General features: G+C 33.0%; 1 protein-coding gene across 1 annotated transcript; it reads left to right on the plus strand.

Moving 5' to 3' along the window:
* Nucleotides 1-10,765: 10,765 nt before the first annotated feature.
* LOC123219552 lies at nucleotides 10,766-13,960 on the plus strand. Its single transcript, XM_044641561.1, has 6 exons — nucleotides 10,766-10,901; nucleotides 11,045-11,518; nucleotides 11,743-11,901; nucleotides 12,003-12,245; nucleotides 12,630-13,054; nucleotides 13,181-13,960. Exons 1-6 carry the CDS (start codon nucleotides 10,799-10,801, stop codon nucleotides 13,751-13,753), a joined length of 1,977 nt encoding a protein of 658 aa, XP_044497496.1. The 5' UTR covers nucleotides 10,766-10,798; the 3' UTR covers nucleotides 13,754-13,960.
* Nucleotides 13,961-17,478: the final 3,518 nt, after the last annotated feature.

The raw sequence follows: 17,478 nt of genomic DNA on the forward strand, positions 1-17,478 counted from the left end.
GGAAAAGAGTGTTTATATAGCCAATATCTCCCGCCAACCTCCATTCTCATTTATTGCATTCCCACCAAGTTTTTCTAAATTGTCTGTTTGGCTTCTTCTGCTATTGAATGCATTCCCATTCTATTTTTCAACTTTGACTGCATGTGGTGGAAAATCCAACAGATATGCAACAATTACTTCCTTTATTTGTCAATTTTAGATTAAATAATCACCATGTCAAACCCAACATATCGATCAATTCTTGAAAAGGAAAATAGGCTTTTGGAAGCAACTTTGCTAATTTGTATAAAAATCTTCAGATTATTCTACATCAGGAGAAAAGGTTGTATATCTTTGAGGGGTCGTTACCCTATGAGTTTAGTTTTAATGCCACTTAAAACGAAAAAAATACTTTTAATAAATATCTTGATGACTTCGTAAAAGTTCAATGTCTTATGTTGACTTTCATGTCACTTGAGCCTTAAAAACAATATGAAGAAATGGATGCTTCATCCATACTTGCATATCTTCGAGAGTTACATGTCACTCATGAGAGAGCTGAATGATATGAGTTGTCAAGTATGTTGTTTATTTACAAACTCTCTGAGGGAAGACAAGTTGGCTAATATGGTCAAGATGATTGGCTATATTAAGTGGTTGACGAGTGTGGGTTTTGTCATGGACAGTGAGCTTGCCATTGACCTAGTAATAAAATCCATCTCTAAATCATGAGCAAATTTCATCATGAACTTTAACCTAAACAAAAAAGATAAAACCTTTGAAGAATTGTTATATATGCTCAAACAGGCTGAACAAGAAATATAAAAGGTAGTTTTGACTAAAGTGCTTTTGGTTGAAGCCATGCACTTAGATCTAAGGCTAAGGGCAAAAGCAAAGCTAAGGCTAAGCCTAAACCTAAAGCGAATAAGCAACCAAATACTACTATTGAACCAACAAATGGTGTGAGAAAAGAAAAAGTTGTCTACTTCCATTGTGACAAAGCTAGTTATTAGAGAAAACATTGCAGGGCCTTTCTAGAGAATAAAAAGAAGAAAATAGTTGAAGCCTCTACTTCAGTATGTTTGTAATTGAGATAAACTATTTTCCTTGTTCACTTTGGGTTGTAAACACAGGATATGGTTCTCATATTTGTTCTAATATGCAGAGACTATAGTAGAGTAGATTGCTCGCCAAAGGAAAGGTTGACCCATGTGTTAAAAATATAGCACATATTGTTACATTAGTGTAACACACTCGGTACGTTTTGGGGGCATTTATGTCTTTTGACCCTATTTTGAGATATTTCTAGTTTTAAACATATATGTGTCTATAGATATATATGTACAAAACAATTACAAAAAAGGACAAAGATATATATTTTATACATATGAAGATATATATATATATATATATATATATATATATATATATATATATATATATATATATATATATATATATATTAAAAAGTATGTATATAGATATATATAAAGAGAGAAAAGACAAAAAAAGGAAAACTTATCCTTTTTCCATTATTTTCTCTCGTTTCTTCTAGAAAAAGTAGCTTTTTTCATGCTTTTTCTTTGGCTTTAGAAGGAAAGTGGCTGATTTAAAGGTTTTTGAAAGAAAAGTAAAGAAAAAAAAGAAGAGGAAACACTTTGGGAGCCTTGGTAACCAAAAGATCTCTTTCTTTTCCTTTTACCTATGTTTACATATAATGGAGGCATGTTATATGAGATGTTAGTTTGTTTTGGTGTTGATTTAAGGTGGTTTTGGTGATCAAAGAAGGAAGACAAAAAGGAAGGAACCAACTCAACAAGATTGGCTTAAAATAAGGTAAGTGGAATAATTATGGGTATGTTTCATATTTTATGCCTTTGTTTCCTTGGCACTATGTTATAAATGATGATTTTGAAGTTGAGAAATGTTGTTTTGCCATTTGGGGTATCTATGTGTGTTAGTTTATTCATGGCAAAGAGTTAGATGATATTTACCTTTTTATCACTAATTTCGTCCTGTGTTTTGGTTGTATTATTTGATGAATCATGAGTTCTATTATAATTTTTTGGAAAGCTCTTTGAATTCCCTTTTCAATGATATATAGCCTGTATGAATTAGAGACTGTTTGGACTATTAAATTTTATAAACAAAAGGACCGTCTTATCAAATAAATAGTGAATATAGTTTTTTGCCACTTATTTCATCCTATGTTTTGACTGCCTTCTCTGATGAATCATGTATGCTATTTTAGCTTTTTGGAAAGCGCTTTGAATTCTCTTTTCAATGATATATAACTTGTATGAATTAGAGACTGTTTGGACTGTTAAATTCTATGAATAAAAGGACTGTCTTACCAAATAAATAGTGAATATAGTTTTTTGTCACTGATTTCATCCCATGAAAGGGTTGCCTTATCTGATGAATCATGAGTGCTACGGTGTTTGTTGGAAAACTCTTTGAATTCTCATTTCAATGATATATAGTTTGTATGAATTAGAGACCATTTGGACTGTTAGATTGCATGAACAAAAAGAATGCTCTACCAAGTGAATAGTCCTATGAACAAGTATTAGACCGAGCCATTCTCCTTGGAAAGCTCTCATCCTATTTGTGAAAAAAATAGATAGGTCCATGAGGATATGCATTGATTATATAGAGTTAAATAAAGTTATAATTAAGAACAAGTACCTATTACCTAGGCTTAATGACTTATTTAATTAGTTAAAGGGATTCGTGGTATTCTCTAAGATAGATTTGAGATCTAGTTATCATCAAGTGAGAGTGGCACAGAAGGATATACCTAAGATAACTTTTCAAATGAGGAATGACCACTTTGAGTTTATAGTGATGCCATTCAGATTGACGAATACCCCTACAATATTTATGATTTGATGAACAGGGTATTCCACAATTGCCTGGATAAGTTTATTGTGGTATTCATTGATGATATCTTAATGTATTCTTATAGTCGAGAGGAGCATGAACAACACTTGAGGTTTACCCTTCAGAGGTTGAGAGAGAAACAATTGTATGCCAAATTCTCAAAAACTGAATTTTGACTAAGTAGAGTTACCTTTTTGGGGTATGTGATTTTAGTAAAAGGTATATCCATAGATCCCAGTAAGATTGAGGCTATAGTTGAGTGGCAAAGACCAAAGACAGTCAAAGAGGTTTGTAGTTTCCTAGGTTTGACGGGGTATTACCATAGGTTTGTGGAAGAATTTTCCAGATTAGCCAGACCTCTTACAACTCTCACAAAGAAAGCAATGTCATTTCAGTGGTCAGATGCTTGTGAGGTAAGCTTCCAAGAATTGTAAAGAAGATTGACTACTGCTCTTGTGTTAGCACTTCCAGAGGAGGGAGTTGAGTATGATCTGTACACCAATGCCTCATACAGTGGTTTAGGAGCAGTGTTGATGCAACAATGAAAGGTGATAGCATATGCCTCAAGACAATTGAAAGAATTTGAAACCCGATACACTACATATGATTTGAAGTTAGCAACAGTGATTTTTTCTTTGAAAATCTAGAGACACTATTTGTATGGGGTAAGATGTAATATTTATACTAATTATAAGAGCCTTAAATATTTCTTCACTTAGAAAGAGTTAAATATGAGACATAAACGATGATTCGAGTTAGTAAAAGACTATGACTGTGATATTAAATACCATCTAGGTAAGACTAATGTGGTTGCAGATGCCCTCAGTAGAAACGTGATAATATCATAATTGATAGTCCAAAAAGAAATTTAGAGAGATATGGACCTAGAGTAGATTGAGCTTGTGATTGGAGCCTTCGTCAGTTAGAGATTCAACCTACTCTTATAGATGAGATTCGAGAGTCTCAGACAAGAGATGAGTGATGTCAACAAAAAATTCAAAAAGTTCAAGAAAGTCTCGAGACAGATTTTCACGTATCAAATAAAGTTCTCCAATTTAGAGATTGAGTGTATATTCCCCAGATAACCAAGTTGAGATAGAAAATTCTCATAGAGGCTCATAATTCTCTTGACACTACCTACCCTAGGGGTGTAAAGATGTATCAGGATTTAAAAATACATTTTTGATGATCTAACATGAAAAGGGATATAAGTAAGTTTGTTACTAGATGTCTCACTTGTTAGCAAATTAAGGTTGAAAACCAAAGACCTTTAAGGTTACTTCAACCTTTGCCTATTCTAAAATGGAAATGGGAGCATATCTCCATAGACTTCATCAGTGGACTCCTCAAAGTTCAGAATGGATATAATGTTATTTGGGTGATTATTGATAAATTAACCAAGTTAGCTTATTTCCTACCCATCAAAGATACCACTATCACAGATCAGCTGGAAAGATTATATGTTAGGGAGATTATTAAATTACATGGGGTACTTAGGACCATAGTATCTGATCATGATATGAGATTTGTATCAACTTTTTGGAAGAGTCTCCAGAGATCCTTGGGTACTAATTTAGCATTTAGTATAACCTATCATCCTTAAACAGATAGTTAGATGGAAAGGGTTAATCAGATTTTGAAGGACATGTTGAAAGCTTTTTACCTGGATCATAACGCTATGTGGATAGAAATGTTGCCCTTGGTGGACTTTGCTTATAATAATAGCTATTAGACAATTATTCAGATGACACCTTATGAGGTATTATATGGCAAGAGGTGTCGTTCTTTTTTCCATTGGGATGAGATAGGAGAGAGAGATGTGTTATCTCGAAAATGGTCGATGATGTCCAGCTGATCTGACAGAGAATGAAACAAGCCCAAGATCGATAAAAAATTTATGCAGACCATCGACATCGAGACTTGAAATTTAATGTGGGTGAGTTTGTATTTGTAAAGATTGCTCTATTCAAACATTTGATGAGATTTGGAAAGAAATGAAAGCTAGCTCCCAGATATATTGATCCATATGAGTATGGACCAGATTCATGATGTATTTCATGTCTTATCTTTAAGGAAGTGCCTTGGTGATCATTTCCAGGTTGTGAATACAAATGATATTCAATTAGCAGAAGACCTTAGTTATGAAGAAAGACTAATTCATATACTTGACAAGAGAATTAAGTAGCTAAGAAACCGACAAATTCCTCTGGTAAAAGTCTTATAGAGAAACTAGAAGGTAAAGGAGGCCACCTGGGAAATGGAGCAGACCATTAAGGAGAAGTATCCAGAGTTGTTTTTGTGAATTTCGAGGACGAAATTCTTGTGAAAGGGGAAGAGTTGTAATACCAATTGAAAGCACCCTAACGACTAATCTAATTCTAAAGGGTAATTAAAATGATCTTTTAAAAAATTAAAATACAAATGATGAATGAAAAGTAACCACACAATAAAAGTAAAAAAGAAAATGCTTAGTGTTCATATTGGTTTAGAACTTTCTCTTCCAAGTCTTTTATGTCCATTTCATCAAGTAACTTAAATTTCCATTAAACTAAAAGAATTAATCTTTACCCTAGATTTATGGGATCACACACAAATACAATAATTGATACGAAATTTCATCCACAATGATATAAGAATGACATTTTGAGTCAAAAATGCCTCTACAAGGCTGATTACACAAGTTTAGTACAAATATTTTCTCAACTGTTTGAGTTTTAAGCTTAGAAAGAGTGGAAGACTTTGATAGAGAAGAAATAACTATAGATTGATTCAATATAGTCTCTAACCTTTTCCAACTTGAAATGACTTCAATTTATAGGTGAAATGTGTTGGAAACATTGACAGAGTCATTGGGTTTGAAAAAGTTATTCATTGGCATTTAAAATGGATGGATTTCTTTTGAAAAACACGAGTGTACGACATTTTTTCTTCATGAACGAGCATGCTTGACTAAAAAATTCTTAAAGGAAGTCAAAGTTAGTCAGACCTCTAACAATCGGTTTATTTTCTTACACCAAGCACTTGCACAGGCGTACATTTCCTATGCGTGTTTGTCTTCTCATTGTAAGCAAAAACCTTCTAGAGTTCTAGAACTATGAATGATAAGCACATTCAATGCCTTGAACGGTTGGAATTTTGTTTATGTCACTAGCTTTCAAACAAATGTTCATGGGCTTTGCCTTTGAATTCCTCCCAATGCACGACTTATTCATGAACGAGGAAATATTCTCGTGACCTTTTTAGCTAAGGATACATGTAGGTTCATTATTCAAGTGAATGGGTGTTCCTTAAGTATTGACTTGAAAAATGTTGACCTTGACTTTGACCATGAATGATGATGATGAATGTGAAGCTTTTCTCGTGAGTCTTCATATTTTTCTAGTGTTGACTTTATTTAAATTCAAATGACGAGACATACATAATGACTTATTCCTTATAAGTGGCTTGAAAATGGTGAGAACGTGTCTATGCAAAATAATTGTAGGCCTATTCAAAATGATAATGCATATGGCATTAAAGGCCAAAACACCAAAAGAAATCATTTGATTGAGTCTACTTATTTAATTCCTATTGAGCATGCCTTATTGCAATCTTTGAATGAAGCTTAAAATTTACTGGCAGGGTCAAATTCAATATCTACTGCAATTTTCTATTGAATGATCCTGACACCACACAAGAAGTCAAAACTACATTTAATTCTCTTGCAGTGTAGCCTCAATCACACAACAACATCTCTACTTCTACTTATCCAATGATTATTATAACTTATGCTAGCAAACACACTAGACATGTTCAAACAACATTTGAAAATTCTTCTCAAGCATTGATTACTACTAATCACATTTTAGGTCTTGATATTGCAAAACCAAAGTCAATAGGAGCAGCACTTAAAATTCCATATTGGCATGTTGCCATGTGTAAGGAATTGATTGCTTCAAAACAAAATCACACATGGACCTTGTTCCATGCTTTTCATATTCAAATGTAGTAAGATCGAAATGGGTTTTCAAAACAAAGCTCAATTCAAATGGATCTATTAAGCAATACAAAGCTAGGTTAGTAGCAAAAATATTTTCTCAAATTCTTGGTGTTAATTTTGACGAAAATTTCAACCCTATTCTTAAACTAACAACTCTTTGTTTGGTTTTTGTTTTATCTATTATGTTATCAAGGCCAATGTGACAACTTGACATTAAAAATGCTTTCCTCCATGGAAATTTAAAGAAGACTATATACATGGCACAATAACTAGATTTTATTGATCATATGCATTTTGATTATGTTTGTTGTCTAAATCATTCAATTTATGGCCTTAAACAAACCCCTTGGGCTTGTTTGATCGATTTACACTTTATCTCTTATGCATGGGATTTTCATGCAATTAAGCAGATTCCACTTTATTTATTTTGTATTCATGACAATACACTGGTGTGCTTTTACTTTATGTTGATGATATTGTTCTTATAACTAATAATGAGGCTCTCTTGCAAAATATCATTGATTGCCTTAACAAAGAGTTTGCAATGAAAATTGCATTATTTTCTTGGAATTGAAATTTCTCATTTTCCTGGTGGTGTTTCTTGTCTCAGGCAAAATATTCTTGTGACATTTTTCTTCGAGCTACCATGTTAAAAGCCTTATCCATCTTTACACCACTTGCTATTAAGGATAATAAGATATCTTCAGATGTTACTCTTGTTGATGCAACCATTTATAGAAGTATTGTTGGTGTTTTACATATCTTACTATCACACGCATTGACATTACACATGTTGTGAATCGGGTGTGTTAATTTATGCAAGCTCCCACAATAGCCAATCTTTGACATGTCAAACGTATTTTACAATATGTTAAAAGTGTTCAATTTCTTTTGCAAAGCATGGCTTCTCTCATAACTTTTTGTCACGCTCATTGGGCAGGTTACCCAGTAACAAGGCCCAACACCACTGGTTTTTGTGTTTTCTTAAGTGCTAATTGTATTTCATGGTCTTCTAAGAAACAAACTACTGTTGTTCGAGCCATTATAGAGGTGCATATCAGGTTATGGCCTCCATTACTATTGAACTAGTATGGATTTGATCTATTACGTGATATTGGTATTTCTCCATCATCCTCCTTAGTTGTTTTGTGACAATATGAGTGCTTTGTATATGTCTATTAATCTAGTATTTCATGTAAGAACAAAGCACCTTGAATTGGATTATCATTTTGTTCGTGAAAAAGTTGCTATTGGTGTTTTGGTTGCTCGCTTTGTTCCTAATTGTTGTCAATTAACTTAAATCCTTATAAAGTAGTTATTTCGTTGACAATTTCAAATTCTTTGGTTCAAGTTAGGAGTTCATCAAGTTTCCCTTAACAACTTGAAAGCGAGTGATAAGGTTGACATGATTGACTTTTCAAATTTGGGAACCTTAAATCAAGCTAATGATAGCAATAGTAACAAAATCAAAGGGATTAGTGATAAGATTGATAAAATTGATATGGTTGACATGATTGATTATTCATTCCACAATCAAAGGAAGATTGACTCCTCATCCTACAGTCAAAGGAGATTTAGTTAACCAAACTTTAGGCTAGAGCCTCAAGTACTCTTGTCTTCTTTAAACCCAGCTATGCGTGATATGAAATAGAAATAATAAATTCAAATTTAATTTAGCAACCAACTCAAACTCTGTTTGTTAGTCTTTCATATATGTGGGTGTGTGTGTGTGTATAGGGGGCGTTTGGTTTGAAGAATGTTTTATTACCAAAATTAAAAGATTACCTCGAGGATTATTAGATATAAATTATTACTATATTTGATAAAATTTAGTAAAAATTAATAGATATAAATAATTATTATATTTGGTTAGAGGTAATAAAAAAATACTAGTATATTATTTTATTTAAATATTCTTGGGTATAATTATTCTAAAATATTTTTTATATTATTTGTTATATTAATTGAAAATGAGATTATTTTTATATTTAAAAAATTAATAAATAAGGATATAGTTATAATAAAATTAAGATTATTTTAATAATCTTTTAATACCTAAGGTGAAGATATTACCTACCATATTACTATTGGTAATAAAAAATTATTAAAATATTTGATTATTTATAAATCAAACAAAATAATGTAAGTAATAAACGCTCCCACAATACCATATATTTACACTGGCAGTCAGTATAATCCAAGGAAGTTCAGTTTTGCAAAAAATACAAAGGGTCTATAATTATGCCAAGTCAGTAGAAAAGGCCAAGAAATATCTGTAATTAGGTTGGCAAAAATTCATTTTCAAAATAAAATTAGTCTGTTCGTTTCCAGAGAGTTATTTTTATCTTATGTCGTTCTTTCATAGAAATTTATATTTTACTTTAGTTTGTTTCTCTAGCATGTTTATCCACAAACAGTACCCTATATTTAATCTGGTAGTCAACTCCTATGTCGTTGTCTTTTTCTTTTTTAATTTAATATTTTTTAAAGTTACGTTATTGACTAGGTGATGATCAACCTGCAACGAAACTTCTCAAAGAATAAAAACTTAGTTGTTAATTAATAATTGATTTCATGAAGATGAGGGTTATTTTACGTAAATTCAGTCGGCAGTCTTGAAATCTGTCTCTATAAATTTGCTTTGACTGTTCTCTTTGAAAGAGTCGTGCCCATTGTTTCCACCTGCGAATTGTATACAGGTCCCATTTTAAGAGGTAAATCTTTTTTCTCTCTTATCAATGCTCAAAATATATGTGAATTGTTCAGTAAAACATGCTTTCATATTATGGGAAGGTTCAAAATCACAATAACTAGATCTAGCACTTTTGGATGACTGAGATTCAATAAACCCACTTCACTTTTTCTTTTGAAATGTATTTCTCTCTTTGCTTGCTTAATTTTAACACTCACAACATAAAATGCTTTGTTTTGTTAGGTTAACTTAGCACAGATGTCTACTAACGAAGCAGAGAAAGATACGGTTGCATCAGAAATAGAAATTGTGATTTCTCCCTCTCAAGAACAAAGTGCGTTTTAACATTAGACTCTATCTATGCTATCGGTTATTTATTTATTACTGTGTATTCTGATTATAATTTATTTGGTTTACATCCCTTAATACTTCAGGAAAAGCTCTTATAAAATCTTTTTGTTTTCCATTTTATATTCAGACCCAAACAGTTCCAAGTACAACTGACATGAATCTATAAAATGTAGAAAAGGTTAGACGGATCTGGCAGTTGTAAAGCAAATATGGCAGAAAAATAAAACCAAAAAAAAAAAAAGGGAACAAAGGGCTTTGGCAGAATGAAAACTTGAATTCACTGAATAAACCTCATAGTTTTTTTATTACTTCACCAAAGATTACAGAAAATCCAAGACTACATCACTATTTTTACAAAACAGAGTAAGAGTCTCTTTACAGTTGTTACAAACAAAATCATCCAAAAATTAATCATAGCTATAGATTTATAACAGTCTAACCTTAGTCAAGTTGAAACCGTTCGATTTTGAGCTCACACGATCAACACCAGCGAACCTTCCAGAGAGAGAGAGAGAGAGAGAGAGAGAGAGAGGGGTTTAGAGCACACAGGTAGTGTTTGTGTATTTTACAAAAATAACCCTCATGGCTCTCCTTACTTAATAGATATTTTGTCTCCCAAAAACGATGCATTTTCTTCATCTACTTTTATATCACTTTAACACTGTTAGCAGGGACTGCTTTGTCTGCTTGTAGTTCCTTTAACCGTGTGGACCCCTTGGTACAACTCACTGGAGCAAACCTTATTAATATATGTTTACTTGTAACTTAAATCTTTTTAATATTAATTTAAGAGGAATTTATATTTGACAAATTTAACCAATCATTAAATTTTGTTAACTGCACATAATTATTTTCTAGTAATCTCTGAAACATCAGATTATTCTGTAGATGTGTCGGAGGATTCTTCCATCTCAATGGCAATATGTGGGAACGTTGAAGGTGCTCAAACTGAGTCCTCAACGACAGAAGAAAAAACTTTGTCGACACAAAACTCTACATCATCCTTGAAAAGTGAAGGTAAAATTCATGTACATGCCTCTTTTTCACAATTAAATAAAGTGTCGTATACCCAAATTAAATAGACGTATACATGTTGAGAAGCATGTGTGTAACAAAATTTTTTTGCATTAACCTAGGCTGTTCTTATCTCAACTTGACAGATCAAATTGAATTGAGAAATAGGCACTTCAAACTGTACCTGGATGCAGTGGATGGTGATTGGAACAGCGCTGAAAAAATTTTCGAGGAAGATAAAATTGATATAACAGCTATACTGTCAAAGAAAGGGGACACCGCTCTCCATATTGCAGCTGCATGCGGGCGCACTGGTTTCGTGAAAAAGCTTCTTGAACAAATGAATAAAGAGGATTTAGCTATTGAAAATAATGCTGGCAACACGGCCTTTTTTCTTGCAGCTGCCTCTGGAAAAGTTGAAATCGCCGAGGCTATGATGGAGAAGAATGAAGACGTAGTAAAGATTAGAGGATTCAATGATATGTTACCGCTTCACAAGGCAGCTATGGCGGGAGACAAAGAGATGGTAGAATACCTTTATGAAGCCACTGGAGATGAGTTATTAGATGATAATGATCGCTTCGATTTGCTTGTCAATCTGTTACACCTCGGTTTGTATGGTAGGTCGGTCTAATTATACGACTTTCAAAAACACAAGTCATATTAATTGTAAATTTTAAAGAGCAAAATGGCACCGCAAATTAAAGCATTTATATCAGGCATATATATATATATATATATATATATATATATGTATGTATGTATGTATGTATGTATGTATGTTCAACTTTAACAACCATCAGTCATCTGTATTATTTATGATGTTTATTCATTGTTTTCCTAGACATTGCGCTGGATTTGGCGGAGAGGCACCCACAGGTAGCTCTTGCACGTGATAAAAATGAAGAGACAGCATTGCATCACTTGGCACGAATAACTGCATTAAGGCGTAGGATCGATTCAAGCCTAATTAGATTTTGCAAGAGAACAGCCTTCTTCCTGTGTTAGTTTCTCTAATCATTAACGCTTTGACGATGTCTTGATGGCAAGTTTGTTTTCTTTGAACATAAAGAAAAGAAGTGCTTTCATGTTTTTTTAAAGCAGATAATGAAGTAAAAAGAAACGTGATAAAGACGTGTCACTCGGTGTTGGGAAAGCAACGAGTGAAGAAAAAGGAGGAACAGAAGGGCAATGAGCTGGGCTTGAGGGATCGGATAAAACAGAGAGAGCAACGGATGAAGCAACAGAGGAGGGATGAGCTGAGCTTTTTTGTTGGGGCGAGCAACAGAGGACGGATAAAACAGAAAGTAAGGAATTGGATTGCTGGGGCGATACGTCAAGTCATGTGTAGGTATTTGTTTTTTAATTCGATTTGTTTATTATTCACTTAGCTTTTTTGATTGTGTGATGACGAGGTTTTTATTTAATTTAAGTATTAACAATAATGAATCAAAATGGTAAAAATTAAGATATGTATGGGTAAACTTCTAGAATCAACTCCACTGTTAAATACAATTGACAACTTTACTGTATAACTTAGAATTTGCACTTTAATCTTCATTCTAATTAAGCATCAAATTTGCATTCTTATTTTTATTATATATCCTTCTAACCTATCTACTGTTCTTTTAAGATGTAGAATTAATGTAGCCGCTTCTATGATATTTTTCTCAACCTATAGCTCAACTTTTTTATAAACTAATGTTGGCTAATTAATGAAATTCCTTTTAGATGCTGATCAACAGATTCCCGATTCGGCTTTCGAGATAGTCCGATGCCTTTGGAAACAAGTTATGCTTCTGGATGAGTCCCAGATTTTGGAAATTGTTAGAAAACCTCACTCGCTGGTGCTCGAGGCAGCAAAACAAGGGAACCCTCGGTTTCTAATGATAATTATCCTTTCATATCCTGATCTAGTGTATGAAGTTGACGAAAATAATCACACCATTTTTCATTTCGCTGCTATGTATCGTCGCTTTTTCATTCTCAAACAAATTTATCGCGTAGGTTTACTGAAGGATTTTGTTGTTCAGAACATAGATAAAGATGGGAACAACATTTTGCATTTGGCTGCAAAGTTGCCTCCAGCAGATAGACCCGATAATGAATCAGCTGCATTACATTATCAAATGGCTAGAGAGATGTCTTTTTTTTGGGTAAGTAAATAGAATAACTAGTGAGATGTTTTGGTTCAAGGTGAAAATTAGTTTACTGCCTTTGTTTTTTAAAAAAGAGATTTTTTTTTCCCTTGATTAATATATTCTTTTTGATAACTCCTGTAGAGAGTGGAGGACATTTTGCATCCGGTGGATGCTGAAGCTAAAAATAAAGAAGGGAAAACCCCTAGAGCTTTATTTACTGAAGAGCACCGAGAGTTAAGGCAGAAAGCCGAGAGATGGGTTAAGGACATTGCAAATGGATGCATTATGGGGGCAACACTAATTGCTACTGTGGTATTTGCTGCAGCTTTCACAGTACCAGGTGGCATCAATGATTCAGGGACTCCAAATCTTGTCCGGAGAGTTTCCTTCATAATTTTTGCTATATCAGATGCAATAGCATTACTGTTTTCCATTTTCTCCGTACTAATGTTCTTAACCGTTATCTCCTCCCGATACGAAGAAGCAGATTTTGGTCGATTAATGTATGATTTGGGGGGGGGATTAAACTTACTTATCTTAGCAGTACAAGCAGTAATGGTAATGTTTTGCGCAACTATGTTCCTGCTCTTCAACGATGGACTACTCTGGGTTCCTATTCTTGTTACGACAATGGCTGTTTTGACAAGCTTCAGGTCCTTGGAGAAATATTTTGCTCACAATGGAGAAGTAGCACATCTCACCGGAAGTTTGTGATTTTCCTTTAAAGGAAAATCGAGTAGAAGTTCTCAACATTGTCTAAAATATGAGAGTTTCATGTTTTGACTCTCACTATTCAATTATTTACATAATTGTTATGAAGTAAATGAGTCAGCCGGTGTTTCAGTGTTAATTATTTTGATCACGACTGTTATAGTTAAAAACTAAAATGAGTTACATAATTATAAGTGTTATTTGAGTGAAGGTCTATCTAATAAAACAGACGTGCTGATCGTTTTTTTTGAGTGAAGTCTCACAAATAAGATTAATTGCTATTCTTATGATGATGCAACTAAAGTTTTGCTTTTATTAGGCTCTATATATATATATATATATATATGTATGTATGTATGTATAGAGGAATTATTAATTTAACAACCAAAACTGGCATTTATAGATGTACGTGTAATACCCCTTTCCAGAAGTACTATACTTTATAGAAAATTGCTGCTAAATTTAGCGTAACATTAGTCATATACTTATAATAACTCATGCAAAAATTAAAATAGTTCATAATTATTAAAACACCTTTAAAATAAAATAGATTCAATAGTTGAAAACGTCAATAGATTTCTTAAATATAATACATATAATCAAGTGTGCAGTCTCTAACATAAACATAACATATAATAAATACATAACAAAGTTCATATTATTGAATTTAAAACAGTTCATAATTACTGAAATACCCTAAAATAAGTAGAAATATACGGGTATAAGAGTAGCATTCAGTATCGCTTATCATCCTTAGACTGATAGGTAGATCAAAACGATGAATCAAGTGATTAGGGACGTGTTATATAGATCGAGGAGTGACTTGGATCGATGTTGTCATTGATGGAGTTTGCATATAATAATAGTTATCAATCAACCATCAAGATAGCTTCGTATGAGACACTTTAAGGGAGAAAGTGGATATCACCTTTTCATTAGGATAAAATCGATGAGTAAGATGCCCTCACATAGGATTTGGGATTAAAAAAAAACCCAAAAGATAATCGATGATGTGAGACTAATCAAAAAGAGAATAAAACAAGCTCAAGATCGCTAAAAAAGCTATACAAATAAGAGGAAGCAAGACTTGGAGTTTGATGTAGGTAATACGGTCTTTGTAAGGGTTATCCTCTACCGTCATGTGATGAGATTTGGATGGAAAGGTAAATTGGCCTTGAGGTTTGTGGGACTCTTTGAGATTCTAGAACATATATGCAAGGTCACTTACCAGTTTTCATTGCTAGTAAGCATGGACTAGATTTACAATGTGTTCCATGTCTCATTGCTACATAAGTATATCGTTGACTTGACTCTTGTGTTGAGAGTAGAAGACGTCGAGCTTAAGGATAATCTAGCTTAAGAGGAGTGTCTAGTTCAGATATTTGAAAGGCAAGTTAAATAGCTAAGACATAAGCAAATTCCATTAGTCAAGGTTCTTTAGAGGAATCATCGAATCAAGGAGGCCACTTGGAAAATGGAACAAGATATATGACAGAGGTTCCCACAGCTATTCGGGTGAATTTTGAGGATGAAATTCTTTTAAATAGAGAGAAATGTAGCACCCATAGGTATGCCTAAGGATATTTTTGTATTTTTCTCTTTTGATTATGCTTATTTATTGTTTATGTGATTTTTGGAGTTGCACGATTGTGTAGGCAAACCACCCACCTGTGTGTGTGATGGCAAAGGGAAAATAGTCTTTCCTGTGTGATGCATGAAAATTGGCTAAGTATGGGAGATATGCAAGCCTGTGTATAATGGAGTACATGCTTATATATGGTTAACACGTTTGAATTTTGAATGAGGATGTGTCTCGAAGTGATTTTGAAAACTATCATTATTAGATAACGACATACACACCTGTGTATATGGTCAACACGATCATATATCACACGTCACTAATAAAAATAAAATAAATCCAAGCACGTTTTGGCCTATCATTCTTACCTTGTTTCCAAGAAACCCATAGAGTTGAGAGAGTCAAAGAGAGGATTGGAGCAAAAAAAACCATTGAATGACCATTGGAGAGTTATCTTGTCACATGAAAATTTGCATTTGGACTTCGAAGGAGAGGTAAATGGTGTGACCCTTTAATTGATTAATGTTTGATTGATTTGGAGATTTTTTAATGGTGCGTAATCTTGAAATAGTTCTTGAATACACACACACACACACTATAGAGTTGAATGTTTTGATGTGTAGTTAAGGTGTTTTGGCAAGTTATGGTTAATGGATCAATGTTTGATGTAATTATTTTTTTGATGAATGAATTGTTGAGCTCGTTGTTTTTGTTTTAAATGGAGAATTAGTGTTGAGATATAGTGTAGAGTTATCTAGTAGTTGCCATAGTTGATTATATTAAGAACTTGAATGGCTTAGTTGGTTGGAATTTAAAGTTAATGTAGACCATGAACTATAAATGCATAAAATTGAGGTTGTGATTCACGTTTTATGTAAGTTTGGTCATAATATGTATGAGGATAGTTAGATAATTGCATGTTCATTAGTGAACATGTATTTGATTGCCTAAAATGTGGTTAGATGGTTGGAAAAATATAAATTCAAGTAAAGACCAAATGATGGAATCCACACTACACATAACATATGACCATACAAATTAGGGGAAAATAGTTCTCATGTTAGATTTAAGCCACAAGTGTGTTGATATAGGAATGGATACATGCCTATATGGTATAAGATACATGACCATGTATGTCACCCTAGATTTAATGCCCATGTTAGCTAAATGTGTGGCCATGTGGATAGGATTCATACACCCTAGTGTATGGAGGACACACCTTGTGTATAATTGGGAAAAATGGAAAAAAAAAGTTTAAAAGTTTAGCTATGCTTATGCATGTTAATCATAATGATTATTTTACCTCTATAAGGGATAAACATGAGGAAAACTAATAATAAAGCCCTAACAAAGGCAATAAAAGATGAGAATTATTATGGGTATGTTTGACTATATAGATGACGACATAGACCTAGATCATAATGATTTTGAACCAAAAATTGAAATGATGTGTTATTTTATTCCCACCAACAAGTTATGTGTAGTGTAGTTATTCTACGAAGCTTAGCGCAATATGGACTCAATTATCGAGTCGCAATAGTGTAACTCATTACCAAGCTATGGTGATGTGACTCATCATCGAACTACGTGTAATATGACTCATCACTAAGTTATGTGTAGTGTGACTTATCATTAAGTTGCGTGTAATATGATTTATCATCGAGCTATGTGCAATATGATCATGCTGTTAGAATATGCCCTAAAAACCAATCGCTTTGTTGGTTTCAATGGTTGTATATCTTGCATATACATTATTAATAATACTTCACATGTTTTTTGCGTTACTTTTATATCTATGTTGTAGTTGTATATTATATCAATATTAGCTACATACATATGACATGTGAAAGGTCCCAATGAGTTTTAATAAATATCATCAATTCATTCCCTGCATAAGCAATCTGTTTGGGCAATAGTATTGCATAGTAGGTATGTGCTATATCATCACAGTATATCAATGGATGATATTAGATATGGTGGATATACAAATCGGTAAACAATAGAACCATTTAATGGTTAGAGAACTGATCAAAAGTTATTATATTATATTGTTTATCGAACGTGACTATTGAACGATGATCACATGGACATTAATATGTAGTCAATGATACATCGTAAATCATACTAGCGTATAAATCCTTTGACTTGG

The sequence above is a fragment of the Mangifera indica genome, chromosome 6 (genome assembly GCF_011075055.1).
Source record: "Mangifera indica cultivar Alphonso chromosome 6, CATAS_Mindica_2.1, whole genome shotgun sequence".
Classification (NCBI taxonomy): Eukaryota; Viridiplantae; Streptophyta; class Magnoliopsida; order Sapindales; family Anacardiaceae; genus Mangifera; species Mangifera indica.

Excerpts from the sequence above, each read along its gene's own strand:
- LOC123219552 (XM_044641561.1), top strand. The coding sequence starts at position 10,799 with ATGGCAATATGTGGGAACGTTGAAGGTGCTCAAACTGAGTCCTCAACG. Across the intron at positions 10,902-11,044 it reads ATCATCCTTGAAAAGTGAAG|ATCAAATTGAATTGAGAAAT; the intron begins GTAAAATTCATG and ends TCAACTTGACAG. Across the intron at positions 11,519-11,742 it reads GTTACACCTCGGTTTGTATG|ACATTGCGCTGGATTTGGCG; the intron begins GTAGGTCGGTCT and ends TTGTTTTCCTAG.